We start from the raw sequence: 27,161 nt of genomic DNA on the forward strand, positions 1-27,161 counted from the left end.
TCTGTTACTTATGTGGGTTGGCTTCTGAAACTCAGAAGCATCTTTTTTTTGACTGTCCGTTCAGTCAGGTCTGTTTAGAGCTGGTGAATAATTGGCTGCAGTGTTGTATTCCTAAGCAGAATTGTATGGAGTGGTGCAGGGGGCTTCCTTCTCGGTGCTTATTGAAAAAGCAGATCATTTGGGCTGGTGTGGCAGCACTTATTTATCATGTTTGGCTGGCCAGGAATAGATGCAAATTTGACTCGGTTGTTAGTCATCCAATGACTCTTGTGAAGCAGATGAAGCAGCAGCTGAGTGTAAGAGTTAGGAATAGAATGTGGACTGTCAAGAACAGGGAGTCAGTGAGATGGTGTAAAAGTGTAGGCTTTGTTTAGAAGTTCTTATTTTATGGTGTTGAGTCAGTGTAGCTGATATCTAAGTGAGTTGGTGTTGTAATGCAACGTTTATATCAATATAAGAATTAACATTCCACCAAAAAAAAAAAAAAAAAAAAAAAAAAAAAAAAAATTAAAATTGGGCTTTTGCATTCTACTAGAGGCCAAATATGCAAGCTCAAAAAATATAACGTAAAAAATCATTGCCAAAATTAGCTGGACAATTATCAATCATTGCTATAATTAAATTATCTTATTAATTCCTCAATCATTGCCAAAATTAACTTGAATTATAAACATGTCAACCATAACTTTAATTCGTTACCCTTTATACTACCTTTAATGTAAGAAAAAAAATCCACATTAATATTTTCAAATTTACCAGGTCTCATAAGACCACCTTTCATCTTATATGGCTTCATATATATTCCAAATCTCGAAATCTCGATATTTTGCAAAATGTATGTCTATAACTTTTCACCATATATTAAATAAAAATATATAAAATTCATTGCAAAAATTAACTTGACTAATAAACATGTAAAGTTTGAAAATTTAGTTGATAGTTTCATATATTCCAAATCTCGAAATCTCGATATTTTGCATATACTATTCTGCAACATTTCTCATATATTAAACAAAGATATAAAAAAATCATTGACTTGAGTAATAAACATGCAAATAGTATTCTACAACTTATATATAAAGACGTGGGATATGATTATCAATATATACTGAATTGTGGATCGTCTTTGTTGGTGTTTTGGTCGGAATTTAATTGAGGATCATTTAATTGTGTTTTTATTATTAAAAAAAATTGGTGATAGATTATGTACTGGATGGTCCATTACCTCTTAATACTAGAGGCGGCAATCATTGACACGACCCGAAAACACGACACGAACCCGACACGAAGTTAGCGGGTTATGGTCAAGACGTTTTGACCCATTTAAGTAATTGGGTTGATACGACACGACACGAAACTTAAATGGGTTGGGTTAGGGTTGATGTCTTTTGATACGAACCCGACACGAATAACCCATTTATTTAAAATTGTCATAATATATTTGGCTTGAGTCAATAATTCAACAAAACAACTTAAGAATTAGCATTTTCATTCATCATGTTTGGAATATTAGGATTATAAATTGTAGTTTGTTGTATTAGTTTATTGGGTTAAACGGGTTAAATGGGTTAAAAATGACCTGCTTAAAGATAAATGGGTTAAACAGGTCGGGGTGGGTTATAGAAAAATTAAATGGGTCGGGTTAGGGTTGAGTCAAATGACCCGTTTATTTAATTGGGTCGGGTTAGGGTTGGGGTAGTGGTGACCCGTTTAATATTGACACGAACACAAACACGACACGACCCGATCTGTTTGCCAGGTCTACTTAATACACCATTATAAATTTGAGCGTACTACAGTACGGTATTCATAAAGAGATGTGTTAGAGAAAGTTGTAATTAAAAAGTCTCCAGTAAATATTTTTACATTTAAGAAATCTATTATTACAATGTACTTAATATGGGGTGGTGATTTACAATGGTAGTCAGTGTATTGGAGTATGTGGTGTGAGTATTTCTTTTAGTTTTTAATTTTGGTATAATGAGTACTATTTTTAGCAATGTGGAAGATTTTTAGTTACATGTAATTAGATTTTTAGTTCAAATCGAGCTCGTTTGTCTTTGTATTATTTCGTGGGTTTCTACACCAGGTGTTCTGCCCGTTGTTCGGGAGGTATTCACGATAGGTCAACGAAGCGTGAGCGGGCGCGGAAACCCTACGAGTAACCGAAAATCCCCGGCAATCAAATCTCATAATTAATGAATAAGCGGGGGCCCAAGGTTTCGCTATTGTGGAAGGGTAAGGATAGAGTAACATCCATCCAGCGTAGCCTCTTTCAATACGTCCTCAAGGAGGCAAGCGCACTTAAACTGGAGAAAAAACCCTTTCGCGCTTCGAGCAGAGGCGAGTGGAAACCTGGGCCCGTGACTAGTAACTGGCTATATTGCAAACTGTAAAAGCAGGCTTAATTGGAGCTTTTACACACGAGAGAGAATTGGATTTGGCTAGACAATGTGTGGTTACTGGTAAGGTTACATTGGTGAAATGAGAAGAGCGAAGGCGTCTTTATTCAAGAGCCGAAGGTGAAATACCAATATCGCTCTTTTTAGCGCCAAAATCTTACTACTATAGCAAAGAATCTTCTGAGAAAGACGTCCTCTTGAATTCCGAGAATTACTCGGATTGGTTCACATCCTACTCCTTGTCTTGCCCCCGCACTTGGCCGATGAAGCTGTTGCTTCGGTATCGGTAGGTCTGCGTGTCTCTATGAATTTCTGACCGCACGGAGAGGAGTGTGTTCTCCAGACTTTTAAAGGTACGCAATGTCTTCCCTGGCCTTAGCTTAGGGCTCGAAGAATATGAACAACAAGAGGAGGAAGATCTTTACACGAATGCTATCTCGCTACGTCCACTTCGCTCGCGCCGATTGGTTCTTAAGTAATGATCCAGAAAGGCATGGGACTTTTAAAACTCTGGAACTACCTCAACAAGATCTTCATCTGGATCTAGATCTGGAATCCTTGTATGCGTTTGAAAGCCTCCAGATGACTTGTTTCTTCCTCTTGACCGAATCTGTAACCTTCCCCGGGATTTAAAATTTAGATCTTCAACTACTTCCGAGGCAGAAATTGCTAGAACTGAATGCGAAAAGTATGGAAAAACATCGGAGTTCTTCAAGCTTTAGCAGACGAAACGCCAAAAACTGGCGGAATGCTCTCAAAACCGGTAAATTTACGCCTTCTTGAATTGGGAGAGCAAAGCTTTATAAAGAAGTGCCCTCCCCTAACTAAATATAAATATTTTAAATAACAAATAAGATTATAAAATACTAAAAAAAATTCTATAAATAACATATAAATTAAAATAAAACTAATAAAAAGAATTATAAGCGAGCTTAGAGCCGAGCTCATGAGAGCTTGAGCTCGGCTCGAGCTCGTTTTAACCGAGCACGGGCCGAGCTTTGACCGAGCCGATTCCGAAAACTTGTCAAGTTGACTCAGATCATTTACAACCCTAAATAAAATTACCCGAATCTTCTCAAGAAGATGCCATCCCAACCCGTTTCTTACAATGTATTGTAACATTATTTCTCTCGAACACAAATTCTCGTTTAAAACGAACCTTCCGACATGAAATATTGTTGGATTAATCTAAAGGAACATTATCCTCTAAAAATATAAGAACTCCGTCATCCCTATTCCCCACTTAACTGTTACTTCATCTTAGACTTCTATTTTTTGTCCATTATTTTCTTCTCTGCTCGCAGAGTATAACTACAAAATTGCCACTTTCTTTAAACCTGATATTTGTATAGCTTTAATTTCCATCAAATTGGTAAATACCCACAAATTTTGACACAAATTCTGATTGAATTAGTCCCATAATCAATAATTGCTATGTGGGTTGCAACTACCCCATTGAATTTTTCTGGCAATTTTATCATTAAACATTGTCAGCATCACCATCATTCTTCTGGGTTCGGGTTTCGGGTTCGATGCTCGGATTCTCAGTCTTCTAATCCTCGGGGTTTTGGCTCTCAAGATGATTCCAATGTAAGAATGATCATAGTTTTTAGTTAATTGCATTGTACTCTCCCGTCTTAATGGTTTGTTTACGTAAGATTAAAATACCCGTCACGAAGAATAAACAAATGATGGGAACGGAGGGAGTAATTATCAGTGGGATATATAAGCTACTGCATATACTTATACTGATTTCATTAAGTTTATTTGCATTTCATGAACCCCAAGTAATTGTTTAGTGAAATTTGATGAATAAACTGGTTGGAATTATGTTCATAATGCTCGGATTTTGGTAATTTGGTTGTTCAGGTGAAGAAAAGGAAGGATCAAAAGGGCATGCTTTTGCAGCAAAGGTTATACTATACTATACTATACTATACTCTTCTCTCTCTCTCTCTCTCTCTCTCTCTCTCTCTCTCTCTCTCTCTCTCTCTCTCTCTCTCTCTCTCTCTGTGTGTGTGTGTGTGTGTGTGTGTGTGTGTGTGTGTGTGTGTGTGTGTGTGTGTGTGTTTATTGGACTCACTGATCATGTATGACTAAAAATGTATTCTTGTTTGCCTACTGAGTCATGACATGATGACCGGCTAGATAGTTGGGTGGATTTCATCTAGTTACTAGCTTGGCAATAGTAAGGCAGTATTGTAATATTAAGCGAAAAATCAGTTTTGGGAACTTTTAATGAAGAGGATTTCTTTCTGTGTTATAATGGGGACTCGGGTTTTTGATGGCTGGTATGGTGTTGGCATAACTTATGTTCAGAGTAAATACATCGAGATTTGAGGAACATGATGACAGCGCTTTTGTATTAGCATTGTCATTGTCATTGACATTGACATTATTTAGGTATAAGGCCTCAACCATCAACTTAAGTTTTTGGTGGAGATAGCCTTTTCATAGGCATATCGGTGAGTTTTATTTTCTGAATTATGTGGTGATTTGTGATAGTAGAACGGTATGTGCATGTTGTGAAATAGTTGACAGTTGGGGAAATTTTCTTTTTCTTGTGGAAATTGCTTCTTTTTGTTTCAATACAATAGCAAGGTTGAGCAGATTTAGCCCCCTCTTACTCTGAGATAGACAAGAGCTTACTTTGATGGACTAGGATGTAGTCACTGTTTTGTTTTGGTTGGTTGAGAGAGAACTGGATAGATAGGTAATAAGTAATAACTTAATTGGAAGAAAATAAACCAATTTGAAGCGTCTCTTATAAGTACTTAGTTGCTTAAAGACTGGACATAACTATAAGACTTGTAATAGAGTAGGTTTATAAGGTGGAAGAACATGGTCTTGTATGCACAAATTATCTTTGTGTTCCAGAAATGTTTCATGTAACGTTTATGTCGGAATAAATATCCCCTTGACCTGGATGGCTACATCACATCAGATGATCAATTTCTCTTGTAGTATATAGTATTTGATTTGATGTTAAGAACTAATCTTAAGTTTTTTTTCGATATATTTTTTTTGCTACCCTCTGACCTTGTGTATGTTTCATGATGCAGTAATTCAATAAGCAAGGAGTCTAGCCCTATGCCTGGTCGTAAGTGGGTCTTTTATCCTCTTCTGTATATGGGTGCTATATCATAGAAAAATAGATGTTCGCTTAGTCACGTCTATTCCTAGTCTAGACTCTAGAAACTGTTTAGTCATAGAAAAATAGATGCTCATTGCTTCATCCTTTGTCTTGAGCCCTTTTACCATTCTGTATAAATGGGTTAACATCTAAACTAAAGCCTGTCAATCTTGTAGAGGCACCTGGAGTGAGCTCAAGGCTTGACAAAGTGTATATTCAGAATCCGTCAGATCTCCAATTCGAGAAAAAACTTCAAGCTGTTAAAAGGTGCAATCATTTAAACATTTACTTGCTAGTGTTCGTCAGGTTGTATATTTACAATAAGAATTTCTGTCTATTACACTAAATTATATTCAGAGAATCACATTCTTCATCCATGTGATTCTTTATTAGTTTCTCAACCAATTCATTGTTTCACATTGACTGAAATCCATGAAATAGGTGTTGCTTTGCCTTTTCTCTTAGCTAGTGGCTAATCTACCATTTACCTTAACTGTGTACCTTCAGTTGTGGTTCCAAAAATATATAAATATAAATCTGACCATTATAGGACAGTAGTGTGAATGTTACTTAACCAAGTCTGTTGCATTTTCTTTTTTTGGCATGGAGACAATTACATGCCTGCAGACGAACTCTTTTGCAATGTTAATCACGATTGCTAATGTGGATCGGTAGTTTCCCCTTTATGTCACTCAATTATCCCCATTTTGACATTTTTTTGTCTTCTGAAGAAGAGTCAAATGAGGCTAATTGAATGAAATGGAGGGAGTAGAAGGGAAGGCTCTAATGTCATCATTGTCTTTATGTGTGACTTGAGTAAATGTTGGATGTCAGTCTATGCTCTATCTTTAAGAGTAACAATCACTATTTTGGTATCAATATGTCAACTTAGCATGAAACGGTAATATTTGATTACATTATGTAAGATCACAATATTCTACTGTGAAACCATAGTGGTGACATTTTCTGGGCCTGGGTTATACGTGATGTGTAATGCTACAAAACTTTGTCACTGATGAGTGATGATGCCTTTAAATTTTTGTTTTTGGGGTTTTGCTTCTCGCATTCTCGCCTGCTTGTGCAATTGGCAGGATTATGAATTTGTTTATTCATTTGTTCTCACCTTTGATTTATCAATTCCAGATCAGCTGTTGAAAAGAAAAAGGTAAAAGAAGAGAAACAGTTTGGGCCAATTGATTATGATGCCCCGATAGAGTCAAAACAAAGCACAATTGGGCTTGGTACTAAGGTTGAGCTGCTTTATGGTCTTATACTTTTTGTAAGAGCATCGTTGATTCTTGTTAAAGTTGTTAATTTTTTTTTTCCTGAATGAAATGTGATGTGCTAGATCGGAGTTGGGATTGCTGTGGTGCTCTTTGGACTAGTTTTTGCCCTTGGCGATTTCTTACCATCTGGAAGGTATTGCGTTACTATTGAAGTTTGTTCTTTCTGATGATACGATTGTTAGGTTACATTGTTTCCCTTTTCTGGTTTTGATCTGCATGCTTGCACAATCGTCTCTACCCAGGCAAACCTTTCTCTACTTTGCAGCTCGGCATTTTGTTATGTCTTACTGAATTCCCTTCATCATACAGAATGTCTCTTAACAAAAGAAAATATGGCCATCTTTTGCGAATAAGGGCCACTAATGATCATTCCTGTATTTCCATTGACTTTCTCAGCTTCCTTCTTGAGGATATCTTCAGTAGGTGTTCTTTAATCTTACCTTAAGAGAAACAGGGTTCCATCTCACTGTTAAATATGTTAATATGGTTTTCAGAGCCTCATGTTCTCTTTGATATGAAGTTGGACTGTTGATATTACTTCCAGTAGTTATTTCATATATGATGACACTGATCTAGCTGGGCACATGGTTACATAATCAGGAAACATAATGTAACAGCTTACTTTCTCCTCCACCCCTAATTACCCGCAGCTCTCTTTATGCAGCATAAGTTCAACTGAAGATAACGGGACAGTTACCAGAAAGCTGTCTAAAGAAGAGACGGCTGTGCTTCAGGTGAACTGCTGAATATCACTTTAATATGCATGAACAATCCATTCTAAATAATTATGAGACAGTAAATCAGTGAGTGAATGTTTTGGGTATTTCACCATGTCCAGCTTTGAATAACTTGTACAATGTATTATCGACCTTATGGACCCCGCCGTTTGTGAAAGCCTTTGACTGCTTACAACATAGGGGATTATTGTTGAATGGTATCTGACCTTATGGGAATAATACTTCTCATTAACCTGAACATTTATGAGCGTAAGATTGGGTCCAGCTTTCTCCCATTTAGATAGCTTGTGAGGGAGAAAAGAGAATTGGTGAAGCTTTCTCACAAAGCAGGGTTCTGCGTCTTTAGTGAAGTTGCTGTAGATATAATGGAGTTGTGGTGGGGCTATATGATACTATTCTGCTCACATTTTGTATTCGCATAAATGTATAAACATCTTAATAAGAAATACTCTCAGACCAAGTGTTTTGACTGAATAAACTATTCACTTATCAAACATTGTAGCTCTCTTAACGTAAGATTGTTTTGGTTTGTACCAGAGTAGGCTTCAGCAATATCAGGCAACCCTAAGCGCCTCGCCTAAAGATACTGTTGCTCTTGAAGTGAGTTATTGATTGATCCATTACCTATCTACATGTTACTGATTTTATGTACTTTTAAGTGTTTTCCTCTTATTTTAAGTTCTTCTTGCTACGCTGCAGTCTGCATAAGGCGTCTAAAAGTTTCCTTCACTCTTGCATTGCTTGAGCATTGTTATTTTTGTTGGGTGTGCTGTGTGGGTATTGAGAAAATAAAATTTTGTCCATGGCTTGTGCATTTTATGACAGCCATGGAATTAAATTGAGGTATCGGATGTGTTATTGACTTAACCGTTAAAGACTCATATATTGGTATCCGGATGTCGCTTATATAACAGGAGCGGCGCCAATGTAGTAGGAATTTGTGTTGGATTTCCATTTTGATAGTCTATCTCCATCCCCATATGAGTATATGACCTCTTTTTCACAAATATATCCTTATTTGCTAACATCTTTTTTACCAAATGTTATTCCCTAATTATAACGGGTAATATAGATTAAGTCTTGGAAATATCAGTAAATTAGTGATGATACTTTTGGAATATCGGCTGATGCGGTCAAAATATCAAAAATTTTAATGGGGAGTAATATAACGGGAACTAATTTAATAATGGCCTGGAATTCAGTTATGTAAAGGGCATTACCTAACACGACAAGATCATGTTAATACCATGATCACTGGAAAATGACGGATTTTTTTTTTCAGGAAGATCTGATATTCCTTTCAAGGCATTTTAGCTTAATGGTTCCATGACATGGTTATGATTGTCACTATTTTTGCATTCATATGGTGATCTTGCAGGGAGCTGCTGTGACACTTGCTGAACTCGGGAATTATGCTCAAGCTGCTTCTTATCTTGAAGACTTGACAAAGGTTGTCCCTTAAAATTCTATCTGGTAAGATAAGTAATTAATTGATACGGAGGATAAACTTTCAAGGATCATTAAAATTCTACAGGAGAGACCAAGTGACCCTGACGTATTCCGTCTGCTGGGAGAGGTTAAATATGAGCTTAAAGATTATGAAGCAAGCGTTTCAGCATACAAGAATTCTGACAAGGTTCATACTAAGTTATTTGGATTTTAGCATTGTTCCAATGGTTCTCCAAATAATTTTCCGCGTGTCTGTTGGCTTCTTTCCTCTTTTAAAAATTTGCAGTTGAGTCTAAACTGTTTAGGTGACGCTAGACTAAAATACGATAACAGTTGTCAAGCAATACTTTAAAAGCGTAGTTATCCTACTCTCTTATTGTATATGGGTGTCACTCCATGGTGTCTATTCTACCCTAATCCAGATTTTCAAATAAAAGTAAGAATTTTTTTATGTTAACTAGCATACCATGGCCCTGATCTATTAGTCCTTTTACATGTTAAGAAGGTAAAGAATGGTTGATGTGGAAATTCTCCTCCCCTTTCCCTTTGTCTCTTGGTACCAATTTTTCTTCTATCCTGCTGATGACCATCTTTTGATTTTATGTAAGGTGTCGAAAACTGTAGATTTTGAGGTTCTGCGTGGTCTTACAAATGCACTGCTTGCAGCTAAGAAGCCAGACGAGGTTTGTCATCAAGCTCAGTGATAGGCGAATTCTGATTTCTGACTTAATTTTGTCTCAGTTGATACCTATACTAAGGATTAGGCGGGTCAATGGGGATCAGTTGAAAAAAATCCATGCCAGAAAAAAAGAAGTGCAAATCATGCCACTAACTACTAGACATTGTCTAGACCTGTCATACGGGTTGGGCGGGTCGGGCTCCGGGTCGGGTCAGAATAGGGGTCGGGTCGAATAGGGGTCGTGTCATGCAGGTTACAGGCCGGGTTAGGGTCAGAATACGGGACAAGAAATAAATTCCAACGCCTTTTTTTAATTATTTTTTTAATCAAAAAAATATTTTTAAAAAATGTAAAACATATTCATAATTAATATTTTAATCATATTCAATGTTTACATTAATTATATTGACATAATTTTTAAAATAAAGGTTTTTTAGTAATTATTATATTATTAAATATTATAAAAGTTATATAAAATTGAGTTTTTCATTGTCTTTGTAATTTTAAGTAATAAAAATAATAATCTTTTATTTATTTTTTCAAATATAATACATTAATATTAATATTTTAATAAAAATCTTGATTTACCTTTGACGCAACGGGTCGGGTCTCGACCCTAAAATAACGGGTCATATCGGGTCGCCGGGTCGAAATTTTCGGGTCTTGACCCTGAAAATGGGTCGGGTCGGGTTTTCAGACCGGGTCAGGATTTGCTAACTACTTAACTTTTTTGCCCAGTAATCAACTATTCACATTAGAGACTAGCGAGGGATATTCCACCTTTCTCGTTTATCACGCTGTTGAATATGCATTAATGGTATGTAGGATGAGCTTTTGTTCATTTTCTATTTTTTTTCTGAAAAAATCCATTTTCTACTCTTGGTATAGGCTGTTCAGTTGCTTTTGGAGACCCGTGAGCGTCTCAACAAAGAACAATTAAGTGATAGCACCAAAACGGAAAATGGGGACCAGACAGTGGATCCAGTTCAAGTGAGTCTACTTCTCTTTCATCCTGTTTCCTTTTTTTACTTCTATTTTTGCAGTCATCGTGCATACAAGTTTTGCTAGCCATTGGTCGAAAGAACAGCATAGTCTGGCATGCACAAAGTGAGGTCTTCCTGGTTTCGAGTCTTACACTTACAGTTTGTTTGAATACAGTAAGAAGAAAGGTAAGCGGAATACAGGGGGGCAGAGATATGAAGTTTTCATTCCAAATTTTTCCTAATTTGGAAGGAGTTTAATTAATTTGGCTTGGAGAGATCATTCTTTTTTCCTGTAGCTTAACTTACTATCCAAACAACGGATTTTGTCCCCGTCCCCGTCCCCTCCCCTCAAAATCCCTCCATCCAAACAAGGGGTTAATGTGAGAGTATAATTGTGTTGGTTCTGAAGCTACCGTGACCAGTTGAGTTCTTCTCGGATTGTCTAGTCTTATTCCAAGTCCTGTTTTCCACTCAATTGAATTTTTGTTCCTCCTTTTCCATTTGTTAATGAATTTGTTTTAGTACAATATTCAGGAGACCAATGTGGTCTTTGCATGGTGTTGACACCGAGATCCGTATGCTCTTAAGTTAAAAGTCCGCCTTTTAAGTTTATTCTGCCATACAGATAGTTTACATGGAAAGTTGGGAGCTCAAGACTTGAGCTTCCACACCCTCAACCTTGAGGTTGACGATTCGAACTGTATAGCCCTCAAGTTTGAAATACTCAAAGATTGAAGGACTCCTACCTTGGGTTAAGATACCGTTGGTACGCATGGAAACCTTTTGCAATATTAACATCCACGAGACGATGACCATTTAGAATGAAAATTTGGAAACATGAAATTGACATGTAAAACAAGTTGTAATTAGATAACTGATTTCAAATTCTGGCATCTGTTTCCAGGTTGAACTGCTTCTTGGAAAAGCCTATTCCGATTGGGGTCATATCAGTGATGCAGTAGCTGTTTATGATCAATTGATATCTAGTCATCCAAATGACTTCCGTGCTTACTTAGCTAAGGTAATTTTCTTAACAATCTTGAGGTATCCTGAAACTATGGTTAATGAGAAAAAAAAAATATTATGTTTTCAACTCCTAGGTTTTATATTCGAAGTTCTTCCAAAATAATGCTTTACTAAAATATTTTGTTGGATTTATTGTATCACCGACTAGATTATTATCGTGTCATTAGACTCCTTGTTAGTTCATATTTATCACTAAGAGATACCTCTTTACTTTCTCATTGGTACTGCCTCTAGTAGTACACCATTCAAAGATTTTGTTTGATGGCATTGTAGGGAATTATATTGAAGCAAAATGGCAATGTTGGAGATGCGGAAAGGATGTTCATACAAGTGAGTTCCATTTAAGTTTTGTGATTTGACGTTTTTTTCTTTTTTTTTTGCTGTTAACTGTGTGTGTATGTTAGTTGTCCAATGCCTAAACACATGATTTGAAGATCCGCGAGTGTTTTATCTTCAAATTACCATTTTTAACGGTCAAATCTTTGTGGAAATGAGATGCATTAGAAGCTTAAATGGTGCCGGACAACATTGACACTACTTCAGTGTCGATGTTGACACAACATTGACACTACTTCAGTGCCTTGAAACGCTCTATCCAATGGTGCCGGAGACTTTCCAGACAACCCATAATGAAATTTGTATCGCAAATTGCATGACTGGTTTCTCTATTCTAGAAAACCATAAGCTCCAACAGTTTAGTGAGTCATTTTTCTTTATTCCAAATAAAAAAATTAGCGAGTCTTTGGGTACAAAAGGAAAATGAAATAAGACTTGCCCAACAATCTGTCTCCTAAAATGTTGAAGAATAAGACGCACTCATTCTTAATACAAACAAATAAGTATCTTTGTTCAATCTCCAATCAATAAAAGCGGCTGCATACTAAAATATGTGTTGTGCACAGGCGCGTTTTTTTGCTCCTGAGAAGGCAAAGGTGCTTGTGGATCAGTACGCAAAACGCTAAGACAAAATGTAAACTTCTGATCTCTAGGCCTCTCATTCTTTTTTGCTCACCAGTCTGTCATTCTGATCTATCCTCTCAACCCTCGCTTTGTTTTTGCAGGGATTATTTGAATAAGACGTGAAAGAAAATGAAGCAATCTTGAAATCAGAAATGGTTCCATATGCCCTGTTCCACACAAAACTGCAAAGAGGTAGCTGCAACTTGAGCTCGTTGGCTCTGACGATTCTGGTAAACTAAACACGTTACTGATTCATTAGACACTACACATTACACTGTCAATCATTGTATTTCAATTGCTATTTACATTGATGACATTGCATCAAATAACAATCGATCAATACATACATATAAAGTAGGCCTTCCCAAGTCATCATTTTGAAAGTTGGGTGTTTTCGAGCTCATACGTTATGCCTCGTGAGCACTGTAGTTGATCAATACCTCCTCAAATAACAATCGATCAATACTAAACCTCATTTTCTTCTGTTTTTGTGAATGGCCAAACACTTGATCAATACCTCCTCAAATTCATCCTCTTCACAGGCTATCTTCAGCCCACCTACTTGTTCAAACCCAAACTCACTCGCCGTACACTCCATTACCTTCCTAAAATCCGGCATTGACAAATACGCCATGGGGATGACGAACCGTGTCTCTTCCGCCCCCACATAAACAGGTACAAACCCTCTTGGCACCTTTTCTGAACGAGGCCTGCACCATTTTCTGACAGATGGTTCACGGGTGAGCAAGGACTCGGTGAAGCTCGAGTCATGATCCTTTACTCTTGCATACGAATGCAGCTCTAAGGAGCTATGGTGTCGGTTACCTCTCCATGTGATTAGCCTATAGATATGCTTAACCCGCAAAATATCCATCGTCGAATCGATGTGTAAGAAAGGTGAGACGAGTCGAGACGGTAATCAGAGAATGGACATTAGTGTTGAAGCCCTTAGGGCTGAATTATGAGAAGAGCTTAAGGGCAAAAAGGCTGTTTTTCTGGTAATCATAATGTTAATCATTTTTAATGAAGAGATTATGAATTTATGAAAGTTGGGGTGAAAAGTTGTTGGATTTTCAGTGTTGAAATTGTGGACAGACTCAAAACTCGGGATATCTATGATATGCAAAGGTTGGCAACTGCCATCCAAATCCCGGATAATTAGGGATAACATTACCTTCTAATTGCAGGACTTAGCTCCCTATTTTGGGGCTCAAAGAGTGCAAATTATACTCTACAACTGTCGTATGGTATGACGACTTAAAAAGGTTATAATTTTATGATAAATGATGATCGTTTTATGTTAAAAGGTGACCAGTATTTTATTTATGAGTATAAGTTAAACCACTTTTTAACTAGGTATGACACCAAAACGGATAAGGACACGTGATACGGTATCCCATGAAATTTAGGACACCGGGACATAATATTTAAATTTAATAAAATATATATTTTATAGTTATAAACGTATGATTTTATTTTATATTTAAAATTAAATTTAAATAAGTAAAGGTAAAACTTAACATTTGAGAGCATCTACAATGGTAAGCTAGTTGTTACTAGCTTACCTTTGCCACATCATTTTCTTAAGCTACAACCATTTTAAGCTAGAATTTACTCCAATGGTTTAGCCAACTTATTAGTAGCTTAATTGGACCCACTTAATATACTCCTCTATTTATTTATTCAATTTCCAAATTTCCAAAAAAAAATTAAAACTTTATTAATAGGATCACTATTTTCCTATTGGTTAAATTACACATGTGGGTCCATTTAAGCAAGTAGCTCCATGGAGCTACTAGCTTAAAATTTTTTGGGCAAAGCTAGTCTACATGGCCAACTCCAATGGTTGAAATTTCTTAAACTTTGCGATTTTATGAAATTGCAAAGCAGTTCTGCCCAAACCATTGGAGATCTTTCCGACTATAATTCTTTCTCATTTCTCACCCAGCTCCTCTCCTAAAAAAGAAAATTTGAACCATAGAAAATTAATGTTCAACCTAGCTAGAGACATGGATTTTTTTTCCCATACCCAAGTTAAGACTTTGAAAGTTTTACATATGTGTGTGAAATATCTACGCTTTTACGTTTTTTTTGGGTGCTTAAGAGGGGCAAAGCCCTAAACGCTTTTAGGTTTTGTAGATGTGAATATTCTACTTCTAAAAGAAACATGAGTTTTTTTATTCTTTTATTTAAAGGTATGATAGGATAACGGTGCTTTTACGTTTTGTAGATGTGAATATCTCCGCAACATGATTATAAAAAAAAAATCCATAAAATGACCATTCATTTTTATTTTTTGTTTAAAGGTAAAGATCAGAAACAAAACCACCAAAAAAAAAGACGGAGGTAGTTCAAGTTGATCAATACTATTATACAACCAGTTGTATAATAAGCATTGTACAACCCTATACATTAATCCGAGCTTATGAGTAATTTTTCTGAGTTTTGTAAAAGAGTATTTGTTTAAGTTTAACTGTGCGAGTTCAAAAACTTTACTACATAGCTCAGATTCTTTTAAACAAAACTCGAAAAATTTAGTACACAGCTCGGATTTCTACATCATACAACTACATACAACATACAACAGGTTGTATAATCAATCATCCACTGATTGGTTCAAGTTATGCATCAAATAGCACAAAAATGTGTATTTGATAAGTCACTAATGTAGTGAGACTAAGTTTCAAATTCAATAGCTCCCCATTACATTATCTTATTAAAACATTTTGCAAGCACGAAGATACAAAATTCTAAGAGGCAGAACACTACTGAATTACAGATGATCCATACAAGTACATTCAATGCCTCAAGGACTCCCACAAATATCGAGATAAGGGAGCTTAGATATACGCAGCCATGTATAAGCCAGCAGATTTCTATAACAAGCAAAATTATAAGAGGCAGAACACTGCTAAATAACTAATACTGTATAAGCCAACAGAAGATCTAACACAAACTCCGGCGCAATCATCATCAACAGCTACAAGCCAAAGATAGATACAAATTGACAAAAGTAGATTGATCTTTCACTAATGTTCTGTGATCTTCCTTGTCAATCATAGTAGTTCATTACTAGAATGTTGGTCTAAGCATCCAACACCATACTTCAAAAGCGGAGTAAAGAGAGCAAGACAAAAGCGGGTCTTCCACAATCATCCCATAAAAGTTAAGTTTACATTTACGTTTTGATCAGTTACTTATTCAAGACAAATGGGGAAGAAGTCATATCCTCGGTTTCATATCCATTGCACAAAACCAAGCTCTCAGAATATTTTTCAAATTCTACATGACGAGTAATAGATTTTCCAAGCAACTGCACTTGGCCAGTAGCAATGTTGTACGACTGCTTCCCATAAACAATATAGCCACCATCACCCTCATAATATAATACCCTTCTTATTACCTGCATACTCCGGTAGAACAAATTCAAACCTTCAGGGCTCGAACGACCCGAGAACCAAAGAGTCCAATCCCTCTTTCCACTATTCTTTTCCAATACCCATATGCTCGTATTTTTACCAGAAACGCATAAAATCGCTAGTGACTCCCCAAGAAGAAACAAAGACCTTGAAGAATCCTTCGCATCCAACTCGTGTGGCAGTTCCGAAAAGGTGAAAATTTCTGTATCAAAATCAAGGGAAACAAGATAACCCGGTCTACGATTACCCCCATGACCAACTTCATTTCCGAGCCAGTGAGCTGCCCCATCACACACATAGTAGGGCCCACAAATACGATCAAAGGTTGACCAATTGATATTGACCCGCCCATTATCTCTTATAGCCCATTGTTGATCACTAAGTGTATAAACTGCAACACGAGTCTGACGAGGCTCTACTCTCTCAATACTCTCAAATGAGATCGCGATGATTTTATAATCCTGACTAAGACGCGCAAATCCAAATACAAACTCAGGCCCAAACCCGAAACAGGGAAGAATGGGGCAATCTGCAAGTAGCAACGATTTTCTAATACTAGCGTTAATTAATCTCATTTCGTAAGTATCAGGGTGAAACATTAAAAGCAATGAATCACATCTACCATGAAGATAATATCTTTCGGAACTCTTGAAAATGGAACCGGTTTTTCTAAATGTGTTGGCATTACGAACTGTCAATGAACATCCGCTATATCCACCAGCTCCCAAACCCTCGAGAGATACTAATTTACTCGAAGTAAAGTTGTTGAGTTTACGATGCATCGAAACAAAGACGGGATCATCGATAATAGAGCGCCAAGATTTGCATACGCACCTGAATCTTACAAGGGTTTTAACCGGCAAAATTGCGAGAATTTGGGTAAGTAATTCTGCTGGTATGTATGCACAAGTATGGGGTTGAGTTGAACATGATTTCTTGCTCTTCATCATCTTCCTGCTCTTCATTTTCTCCAATTGCTGATACAACGGATCGGAGTGAAATTAGGGGATTTTGATTTTGAAATGGGATGATATAAAACCCTAGCGATTTTTTTATTTTTATTTTTTGGTGCGAAGCGATTTTTTTTATTTTGATATGTGGTGAAAACTAACTTACTCCGTATGTCTGTATTCGGGCCGGGCTGGTCGGGGCGGGCCAGGCTCTTCTGATCAGACCCGGGCCAGGCCGGGGGAGTGACGGGCTTGGTCGGGTCTGGTTGTGCAGGGCTGAGATATGCTTGACCTGGGCTAGGACTCGAGACGGGCCGGCGGGCTGGCTGGCTGGCCATTTTTTTCTAAAATGGCGGGCCAAGTGCAGGTCGGGCTGAAATTTTAGGAACCGGGCCAAGACCGGATTGGGGCGGGTCGGGTCAAGTTGCATAAAATATTGGGCCAAGGCAGGCCGGGTCAGCCCGTGCTGATGGGCAAGCTCTACTTACAAGTTACATCTGCAGGCCGGGTTGTTTTGATTTCGAATCGGGTTATACAGATCTTTTCAAATGTGAGTTGAGTTATACGTGATCACACGGGTTGGGTTAGGGTCAGGGTCAGGTCATAATACAACAAAAAAGTTGGGTGATTTCCTTAGATAATGTTGTGAGACAAATTAATTCCCACCATATGACTACTTGAAAAATAATTCTCTCCATACAGTTAAGTTAGGATTGGATAATTTAATGCAAAAGAAAGGATCGGAAACAAGTATAAGAACATTATACTTGGATTTTCCATAAATAGTCTTTTAAGAAAATAATTCCCTACATATTACTACTTTAATTTTTATTTATTTTTAAATTTTTAGATCAAAGAAGGCATATTGAAAAAAAAAAAAAAAAAAAAAAAAAAAGAAGAAAAAGATGAAGCATTGTTATGAACTTGTACTAGCTTCGATATTAAGTTTAAATCCGACTATATTTCGAACACAAAATGTAAATAAAGTTATGGAAAATTTATTTTTAAAGTAATATTAATACAAACAAATAAATAAATAAAAAATAATTTAAATTCTTTTATCATAATGATAATTAAAAATTAAAGTAGCAATATGTAAGAAATAATTTTTTTTCAAAGACATTACTTAAGGAATATCCAATTTTTGTACATTTTTCAATTTTACATACATAGTGATAGTAGTAGAACGGTCCGGATTCTCTCCATTTCCTCAAAAAAAAATGGACCTTCATTTCTTATCAACGGTCCCATTCTCTGTCAGTCCATTTTTCATGTTTAATTTAACAATCAAAAGCGAGAATTAATAATTAATAATAAAATTGTAATTAACAACTTTATATAGTATAACACAAATTAAAGTAAAAAGAAAACTTGGACAGTAAAAAATTCATGTTTTAATTTAGTGGATTTTTTTGAAGTCCATGCCTAGGTTGAGACATGAAATGTTTAGATACGTATGTGAAAAAATCCATGTTTTGTGTCTAGTACGATCTAATTCCCAGATAAAATAAAAGAAAAGGAGGGTTTTTTATTCTTTTGTTGATAGACATCACAGAATGACAATGTCTTTAATTTAACGCAAATAATTTTGGGGTCCCCAACATGAAAAACATAAAAATTGTTCAAGAATGAGCCAAACTAGTTCATTGCTGAAAATAACTTAGGGTCCTTGTCAATCATAGTAGTTCATAAACAATGGGCAATAGGGAGTTCTGGAAACTGCTGTCAAACTAGTTCATTGCTGAAAATAACTCAAAAGTTAGTCTTACCATCCATCACCAATTCACCATGCTTCAAACTTACTGTCCTAATTTTCTTGCCGATACAGATTCACGCAATCATCCCACAGAAGTTCAGTTTACATTTACGTTTTGATCAGTTACTTATTCAAGACAAATGGGGAAGACGTCATATCCTCAGTTTCATATCCATTGCACAAAACCAAGCTCTCAGAATATTTTTCAAATTCTACATCACGGCTCATAGATTTTCCAAGCAACCGCACTTGGCCAGTAGCAATGTTGTAGGACTGCTTCCCATAAACAATATAGCCACCATCGCCCTCATAATATAATACCCTTCTTATAATCTGCATACTCCGGTAGAACAAATTCAAACCTTCAGTGCTCGAACGACCCGAGAACCAAAGACTCCAATCCCTCTTTCCACTGTTCTTTTCCAATACCCATATGCTGGTACTTTTACCAGAAACACATAAAATCGCTAGTGACTCCCCAAGAAGAAACAAAGACCTTGAAGAATCCTTCGCATCCAACTCATCTGGCAGTTCCGAAAAGGTGAAAATTTCTGTGTCAAAATCAAGGGAAACAAGATAACTTGGTCTACGGTTACCCCCATGACCAACTTCATTTCCGAGCCAGTGAGCTGCCCCATCACACACATAGTAGGGCCCACATATACGATCAAAGGTTAACCAATCGATATTGAGCCCATTATCTCTTATAGCCCATTGTTGATCACTAAGTGTATAAACTGCAACACGAGTCTGACGAGGCTCTACCCTCTCAATCCTCTCAAATGAGATCGCGATGATTTTATAATCCTGACTAAGCTGCGCAAATCCAAATATAAACTCAGGCCCAAACCCGAAACAGGGAGGAAGAATGGGGCAATGTGCAAGTAGCAGTGATTTTCTAATACTAGCGTTAATTAATCTCATTTCGTCAGTATTAGGGTGAATCATTAAAAGCAATGAATCACATCTACCCAAAAGATCATAATATCTTTCGGAACTCTTGAAAACGCAGCCGGTTTTTCTAAATGTGTTCGCATTACGAATTGTCAATGAACATCCGCTATATCCACCAGCTCCCAAATCCTCGAGAGATACTAATTTACTCGAATTAAAGTTGTTGAGTTTAAGATGCATCAAAACAAAGACGGGATCATCGATAATAGAGCGCCAAGATTTGCATACGCACCTGAATCTTACAAGGGTTTTAACCGGCAATATTGCGAGAATTTGAGTAAGTAATTCTGCGGGTATGTATGCACATGTATGGGGTTGAATTGAACATGATTTCTTGCTCTTCATCACCTTCCTGCTCTTCATTTTCTCCAATTGATGATAGAACGCAGTGAAATTAGGGGATTTTGATTTTGAAATGGGATGATATAAAACCCTAGGGATTTTTTGATTTTGATATGTGGTGAAACTAACTTACTCCGTATGTCTGTGTTCGGGCCGGGCTGGTCGGGGGCCGGCCAGGCTCTCCTGATCAGACCCGGGCCAGGCTAGGGGAGTGATGGAATTGGTCGGGTTGGGTTGAGATATGCTTGACCCGGGTTAGGGCCCAAGACGGGCCGGGCTGGCTTTAACATTTTTTCCTAAAATGGCGGGTCAAGTGGATGCCTGGCTGAAATTTTAGGAACTGGGCCAAGACCGGAATGGGGCGGGTCGAGCTAAGCTGTAAAATAATGGGCCAAGACAGGTCGGGTCAGCCCGTGCTGATGGGCAAGCTCTACTTACAAGTTACATCTGCAGGCCGGGTTGTTTTGATTTCGAATCGGGTTATACATATCTTTTCAAATGCGAGTTGAGTTATACGTGACACGGGTTGGGTTAGGGTCAGGGTCAGGTCAGGTCATAATACAACAACAAAAAGTTGGGTGATTTCCTTAGATAATGTTGTGAGACAAATTAATTCCAACCATATGATTACTTAAAAAATAATTCTCACCATATAGTTAAGTTAGGATTGGATAATTCAATGCAAAAGAAAGGATCGAAAAGAACGTTATACTTGGAAAGGATTGGATAATTCAATGTAAAAGAAAGGATCGGAAAGAACATTATACTTGGATTTTCCATAAATATTGTCTTTTAAGAAAATAATTCCCTACATATTACTACTTTAATTTTTATTTATTTTTAAATTTTTAAATCAAAGAAGGCATATTGAAAAAAAAATACGAAGAAAAAGATGAAGCATAACACGGACTTGTACTAGCTTCGATGTTAAGTTTAAATCCGACTATATTTCGAACACAAAATGAAAATAAAGTTATGGAAAAATTATTTTTAAAGTAATATTAATACAAACAAATAAATAAAAAATAATTTAAATTCTTTTATCATAATTATAATTAAAAATTAAAGTAGCAATATGTAAGAAATAATTTTTTTTCTCGAAAACATGAACCTTCAATTTGTAAGAAATAATTAAAAATTAAAGTAATGTTAAGTTTAAGGCTCTGTTTGGCAAAAACTAGCTGAAAAGGTGGCTGAAACCTGAAAAGTAGCTGAAAACTGAAAAGCTAACTGAAACCTAACTGATAAGGTAGCTGAAAATTAGGAGCTGATAATGTAACTGGTTATATAAAAATGTGTTTGACAAACTAGCTGATTTTAGTAAAATGACGTAAAAGGATATGAAATTTATTTAATATTATAGAATAAAGGGTACAAAATGAAAAATAAGTTATTTCAGTTACCTGATTTCTCAAATGCTACCTGAGGTAACATTTCATTTCAGGTACCTTATTTGACTAAATAAGCTATTTGCTAAACACTTGCAAAAAAATCAGGTAGCTGAAATTTTGGTCAAATAAGCTACTTTGGTCAAATAAGGTACCTGAATTGTCGTGTCAAACGGAGCCTAAATCCGGTTACTTAAGGAATATCCAATTTTTGTACATTTTTTAATTTTGGCTCTGTTTGGCAAAACTAGCTGAAAAGGTAGCTGAAAACCTGAAAAGGTAGCTGAAAACTGAAAAGCTAACTGAAACCTGATAAGGTAACTAATAAGGTAGCTGAAAATTAGGAGCTGATAAGGTAACTGATTATATAAAAATGTGTTTGGCAAACTAGCTGAAAAGTTAGCTGATTTTGGTAAAATGATGTAAAAGGATATGAAATTTATTTAATATTATAGAATAAAGGGGTACAAAATGAAAAATAAGTCATTACAGTTACCTGATTTCTCAAATGCTACCTGAGATAGCATTTCATTTCAGATAAATTATTTGACTAAATAAACTACTTGCCAAACACTTGCAAAAAAATCAGGTAGCTGAAATTTTGCTCAAATAAAAGCTACTTTGGTCAAATAAGGTACCTGAATTGTCGTGTCAAACGGAGCCTTTACATACATAGTGATAGCAGTAGAACGGTTCAGATTCTCTCCATTTCCTCAACAGAAATGGACCTTCCTTTCTTATCAACGGTCTCATTCTCTGTCAGTCCATTTTTCATGTTTAATTTAACAATCAAAAGCGAGAATTAATAATTAATAATAAAATTGTAATTAACAACTTTATATATAACACAAATTAAAGTAAAAAGAAAACTTGGACAGTAAAAAATTCATGTTTTAATTTAGTGGATTTTTTTGAAGTCCATGCCTAGGTTGAGACATGAAACGTTTAGATACGTATGTGAAAAAATCCATGTTTTGTGTCTAGTACGATCTAATTCCCAGATAAAATAAAAGAAAATGGAGGGTTTTTTTATTTTTTTGTTGAAAGATATAACAGAATAACAATGTCTTTAATTTAAAATAAAATAATTTAGGGTCGGCAACATGAAAAACATAAAAAAATGTTCCAAGAATGAGCCAAACTAGTTCATTGCTGGAAATAATTTAGGGTCCTTCTCAATCATAGTAGTTCATAAACAATGGGCAATAGGGAGTTATGGAAACTGCTGTCAAACTAGTTCATTGCTGAAAATAACTCAAATGTTAGTCTTAGCATCCATCACCAATTCACCATGCTTCAAACTTACTGTCCTAATTTTCTTGCCGATACAGATTCACGCAATCATCCCATAGAAGTTCAGTTTACATTTACGTTTTGATCGGTTACTTATTCAAGACAAATGGGGAAGACGTCATATCCTCGGTTTCATATCCATTGCACAAAACCAAGCTCTCAGAATATTTTTCAAATTCTACATGACGAGTTATAGATTTTCCAAGCAACTGCACTTGGCCAGTAGCAATATTGTAGGACTGCTTCCCGTAAACAATATAGCCACCATCACCCTCATAATATAATACCCTTCTTATTACCTGCATGCTCCGGTAGAACAAATTCAAACCTTCAGGGCTCGAACGACTTGAGAACCAAAGAGTCTAATCCCTCTTTCCACTATTCTTTTCCAATACCCATATGCTGGTAGTTCTACCAGAAACGCATAAAATCGCTAGTGACTCCCCAAGAAGAAACAAAGACCTTGAAGAATCTATCGCATCCAACTCATCCGCGATTCGAAAAGGTGAAAATTTCTGTGTCAAAATCAAGGGAAACAAGATAACTCGGTCTACGGTTACCCCCATGACCAACTTCATTTCCGAGCCAGTGAGCTGCCCCATCACATACATAGTAGGGCCCACAAATACGATCAAAGGTTGACCAATTGATATTGACCCGCCCATTATCTCTTATAGCCCATTGTTGATCACTAAGTGTATAAACTGCAACACGAGTCTGACGAGGCTCTACCCTCTCAATCCTCTCAAATGAGATCGCGATGATTTTATAATCCTGACTAAGACGCGCAAATCCAAATATAAACTCGGGCCCAAAACCGAAACAGGGAAGAATGGGGCAATCTGCAAGTAGCAACGATTTTCTAATACTAGCGTTAATTAATCTCATTTCGTAAGTATTAGGGTGAAACATTAAAAGCAATGAATCACATCTACCCAAAAGATAAGATCTTTCGGAACTCTTGAAAACGCAACCGGTTTTTCTAAGTGTCTTCGCATTACGAACTGTCAATGAACATCCGCTATATCCACCAGGTCCCAAACCCTCGAGAGATACTAATTTACGAGAAGTAAAGTTGTTGAGTTTACGATGCATCGAAACAAAGACGGGATCATCGATAATAGAGCGCCAAGATTTGCATACGCACCTAAATCTTACAAGGGTTTTAACCAGCAATATTGCGAGAATTTGAGTAAGTAATTCTGCTGGTATGTATGCACATGTATGGGGTTGAATTGAACATGATTTCTTGCTCTTCATCACCTTCCTGCTCTTCATTTTCTCCAATTGCTAATACTCCCTCCCATCCATCCTTTTTTTCCCCTTTGAAGTGGGCACGGAGATTAAGGGTGGGGAGTATAATATTGATAAATATATGAGTGGGGTTTGGTAATTGGAGAGAGGTATGAATAATTATGATTAAATATTAATAAAGGAGATGGGTGGGGTTTGGTTATTGGAGAGAGGTAGGAATAATTAGAATTAAATATTAATAAAGTATATAGTGGGGTTTGATGACTGAAAAGAGGTAAGAGTATAATATTAATAAAAACTTTCTCAAAAAGGAAAGGGGAAGAAAACCTGAATAATCCGTTTTAGGAAATAGGGAAGAAAAGAGTGGATAGGAGGGAGTAGAATGGAGTGAAATTAGGGAATTTTGATTTTGAAACGCGATGATATAAACCCTAGGGATTTTTTGATTTTGATATGTGGTGAAACTAAGTTACTCCGTATGTCTTATAAGTAGACCTGTACTCGAGCGGGGCTCTCCTCGTCTGACCCGGGCCAGGCCAGGGGACGGGGAGGGACAGGTTTGATCGGGCCGGGCTGGGATATGCTTGACCCAGGCCATGCCCGAGGCGGGCCTTGCCGTGCCTTACCAATTATTATTATTTATTATTTTTGCTAAAATGCCGGGCCAAGTGCGGGTCGGGTTGAAATTTTAGGACTCAGGCCAACGGCGGGCCAAGACCGGGCTGGGGCGGGTCGGGTTAGCCCGTGCTGATGGCTCTACTTACAAGTTACATCTGTCAAGCGGGTCGGGTTGTTCTGATTTCGAATCGGGTTATACAGATCCTTTCAAATGCGAGTTGAGTTATACATGACACGGGTTATGTTACGGTCAGGGTCGGGTCATAATACAACAAAAAAAGTTGGGTGATTTTCTTAGATAATGGTGTGAGACAAATTAATTCCCGCCATATGATTACTTGAAAAATAATTCCCACCATATAGTTAAGTTAGGATTGGATAATTCAATGCAAAAGGAAAGATCGGAAAGAACATTATACTTGGATTTTCTATAAGTATTGTCTTATAAGAAAATAATTCTCTATGTATTACTACTTAAACAAATCTTACCATAACGACCTAAAAACAAGTTCCTTCTTCTCTCAAAAACCTCCCAAACCAAAAACCTAATTAACTTTGAGCCGCCGCCGCCTCCATCCACACTCTAGCTTCCCACCTGCTGCCACCCTTTCGCCGGAGATGGGGTCTTTTTTTGGCCTATCTCCGGCGAACGTTCATCTCATCGCCATTGTCTTCCCTTCACTGATCAGACAATCGTTTTTTTCGGTTTTCTCGGCTATTCATCGGGTTGTTTCTTGATCCAGGGTTGTTCTTGGGTATGGGTGGGTGTTGTTTGTGGTGGTTGCCCGGTGGTACGCCTTTTCCCCAACGATTTTCCTTGCTCCGATCGTTCTTGCATGCTGCTGTGGGGAGTGTTCCCCGGCCCCGGTATGGTGGTTCCCTAGCTTTTTCGTTGTTTTTTGGTCTTTGAAACGGGTTTTCCCCTTCGGGTTGGGTCTTGGTTCACTGTCGTCCCTGCCCTTCCGTCACCTTGTCCTGTCACCGTCGCTTTTAGTTCCTTCTCAGAGGTGATCCCCCCACTCCCCCCACCTCTTGGCTGGTTCTCCTTTTCTGTTTTTCCGTGTGAGTCGATGAGTATAGCTCATCCGTCTGCCTCTCTGTGGCTCTTTGAGGGCGTGACTTGGGTCTGTTTGGTGATCCCCCCATTCCCCCCACCTTTCGGTCCCTTTTCCTTCTCCTCTCGTGTGCGTCTGTGTTGTGTTGTTTTGGGTCTGGTTGGTTGTTTGACGGTGGTCCTCGGAGGTGCCGTTTGGTGAAACGGGTTTCGTTGTAGTGTTTCTGATTCCTTTTGCGTCGTATAGGTCTTTGTCTAGGTCTCTTTCCTATTGTGGGGTTGCATGCAAGTCTTTTTTGGTGCTGTTGTCGGGTTTTCGTTTGGGCTTCTTGTGGTCATCGTTTGACGTTTGGGTCTTTTTGGCGTTGGCGGGTTGCTCCCTTGTCTGCCCTTGGTGTTGTGATGATTTCGTTGTGGTCTTGACTGGTCTGGGTCAGTGTTGGTGCTTGAGTCGTTTTGAGGTGTGCTGGGGTTGGCCTAAGGTGGGGGTGGTTGAGGCGTTAGATTGGATGGCTTCGGTGGTCTTTGTCTCTTATCGCAGGCTGTTTTTTTATTCTATGTTCTTGTTGAAGGAAAAGTAGATCTATATACTTAACATATTCATATATGTTTTAAATTAATTTGTCATAAAATTAATAAAGGTCTTATGCATGCAAACTAATTAGTAAAATAAAGAAGAAATCATCCTTACATTGTAATTTCGGTTCTTATGGGCACAAAAGAGATCTCCTTCTCTTTTGTTCTTGAGCTTTCCTTTTGGATGAACAAAGACTCAAGTGTAGGATCTCTCCCAAGGAATTATACCCAAGGCTTACTCTTAATTAAAATTAATATTATAAGTACTAGATAATATTAATTCTTGTAGAAAAAATGACCCAAAAATATTTGGGTTTTGCTCTCAAAAGCCGGTTGAGAGAGAGGAGAATGGAAGGTGATTTTCTCTTTCTAAAATCTTAATTTTTGATAAGTTGGAATGAATGAATAAATTACACACTCATGCATGTAGTGTATATCAAAAATAAGACAAAAATCCTTTTGCCTTTTCTATGGTGAAACCGGGTAGGAGGGAAGAGGAGGGAAGAAAAAGACCCAATACATGCTTTTGTTTGCCTTCACAATGCAAACTAGGGTTGCATGGCTAGGCTATAATACAAATGATTGTGTTTTCCACTAATTTAAATAACACAATATTTAGCCTAATTCCCTCTTAATTTCGGTACACTTATAATATGGGATCCATGTTATTTTTGTCAATTTTGACTTATGTCACATGTCATATGTTACATAAATTTGTTATGCATTTTTAACATATTAAAAATCAACGTATTATTAAAATACGTCACATACAAAAATCGACTTAGTAATTCATAATTACTTGTACCAAAATATTTTACCAATTTATAAATCACAACAAATTGTATTTATAATAATTCATTCAATTTCAATTATTTCTTTAAACAATAATTTCATCCGAGTAA

General features: G+C 37.0%; 4 protein-coding genes across 4 annotated transcripts; 1 reads left to right on the forward strand and 3 right to left on the reverse strand.

The window, feature by feature from the left end:
* Positions 1 to 3,562: 3,562 nt before the first annotated feature.
* Positions 3,563 to 13,038, forward strand: LOC141591572 (uncharacterized). The gene is made up of 16 exons (XM_074411952.1): positions 3,563 to 3,992; positions 4,272 to 4,315; positions 5,465 to 5,502; positions 5,712 to 5,802; positions 6,679 to 6,784; positions 6,884 to 6,954; positions 7,486 to 7,555; positions 8,096 to 8,158; positions 8,937 to 9,008; positions 9,093 to 9,194; positions 9,616 to 9,690; positions 10,575 to 10,676; positions 11,574 to 11,690; positions 11,969 to 12,025; positions 12,598 to 12,665; positions 12,757 to 13,038. The coding sequence occupies exons 1-15, from the start codon at positions 3,837 to 3,839 to the stop codon at positions 12,655 to 12,657; spliced, it is 1,224 nt and encodes a 407-aa protein (XP_074268053.1). The 5' UTR covers positions 3,563 to 3,836; the 3' UTR covers positions 12,658 to 12,665; positions 12,757 to 13,038.
* A 2,810-nt stretch (positions 13,039 to 15,848) lies between these two features.
* LOC141589656 (F-box/kelch-repeat protein At3g06240-like) lies at positions 15,849 to 17,039 on the reverse strand. Its single transcript, XM_074410289.1, has one exon. The coding sequence runs from the start codon at positions 17,037 to 17,039 to the stop codon at positions 15,849 to 15,851; it is 1,191 nt and encodes a 396-aa protein (XP_074266390.1).
* Positions 17,040 to 18,903: 1,864 nt separating this feature from the next.
* Positions 18,904 to 20,097, reverse strand: LOC141589657 (F-box/kelch-repeat protein At3g06240-like). The gene has a single exon (XM_074410290.1). The coding sequence runs from the start codon at positions 20,095 to 20,097 to the stop codon at positions 18,904 to 18,906; it is 1,194 nt and encodes a 397-aa protein (XP_074266391.1).
* A 3,146-nt stretch (positions 20,098 to 23,243) lies between these two features.
* LOC141589658 (F-box/kelch-repeat protein At3g23880-like) lies at positions 23,244 to 24,035 on the reverse strand. The gene has a single exon (XM_074410291.1). The coding sequence runs from the start codon at positions 24,033 to 24,035 to the stop codon at positions 23,244 to 23,246; it is 792 nt and encodes a 263-aa protein (XP_074266392.1).
* Between the last annotated feature and the right edge of the window lie 3,126 nt (positions 24,036 to 27,161).

Source organism: Silene latifolia, chromosome 7, assembly GCF_048544455.1.
Source record: "Silene latifolia isolate original U9 population chromosome 7, ASM4854445v1, whole genome shotgun sequence".
NCBI lineage: Eukaryota > Viridiplantae > Streptophyta > Magnoliopsida > Caryophyllales > Caryophyllaceae > Silene > Silene latifolia.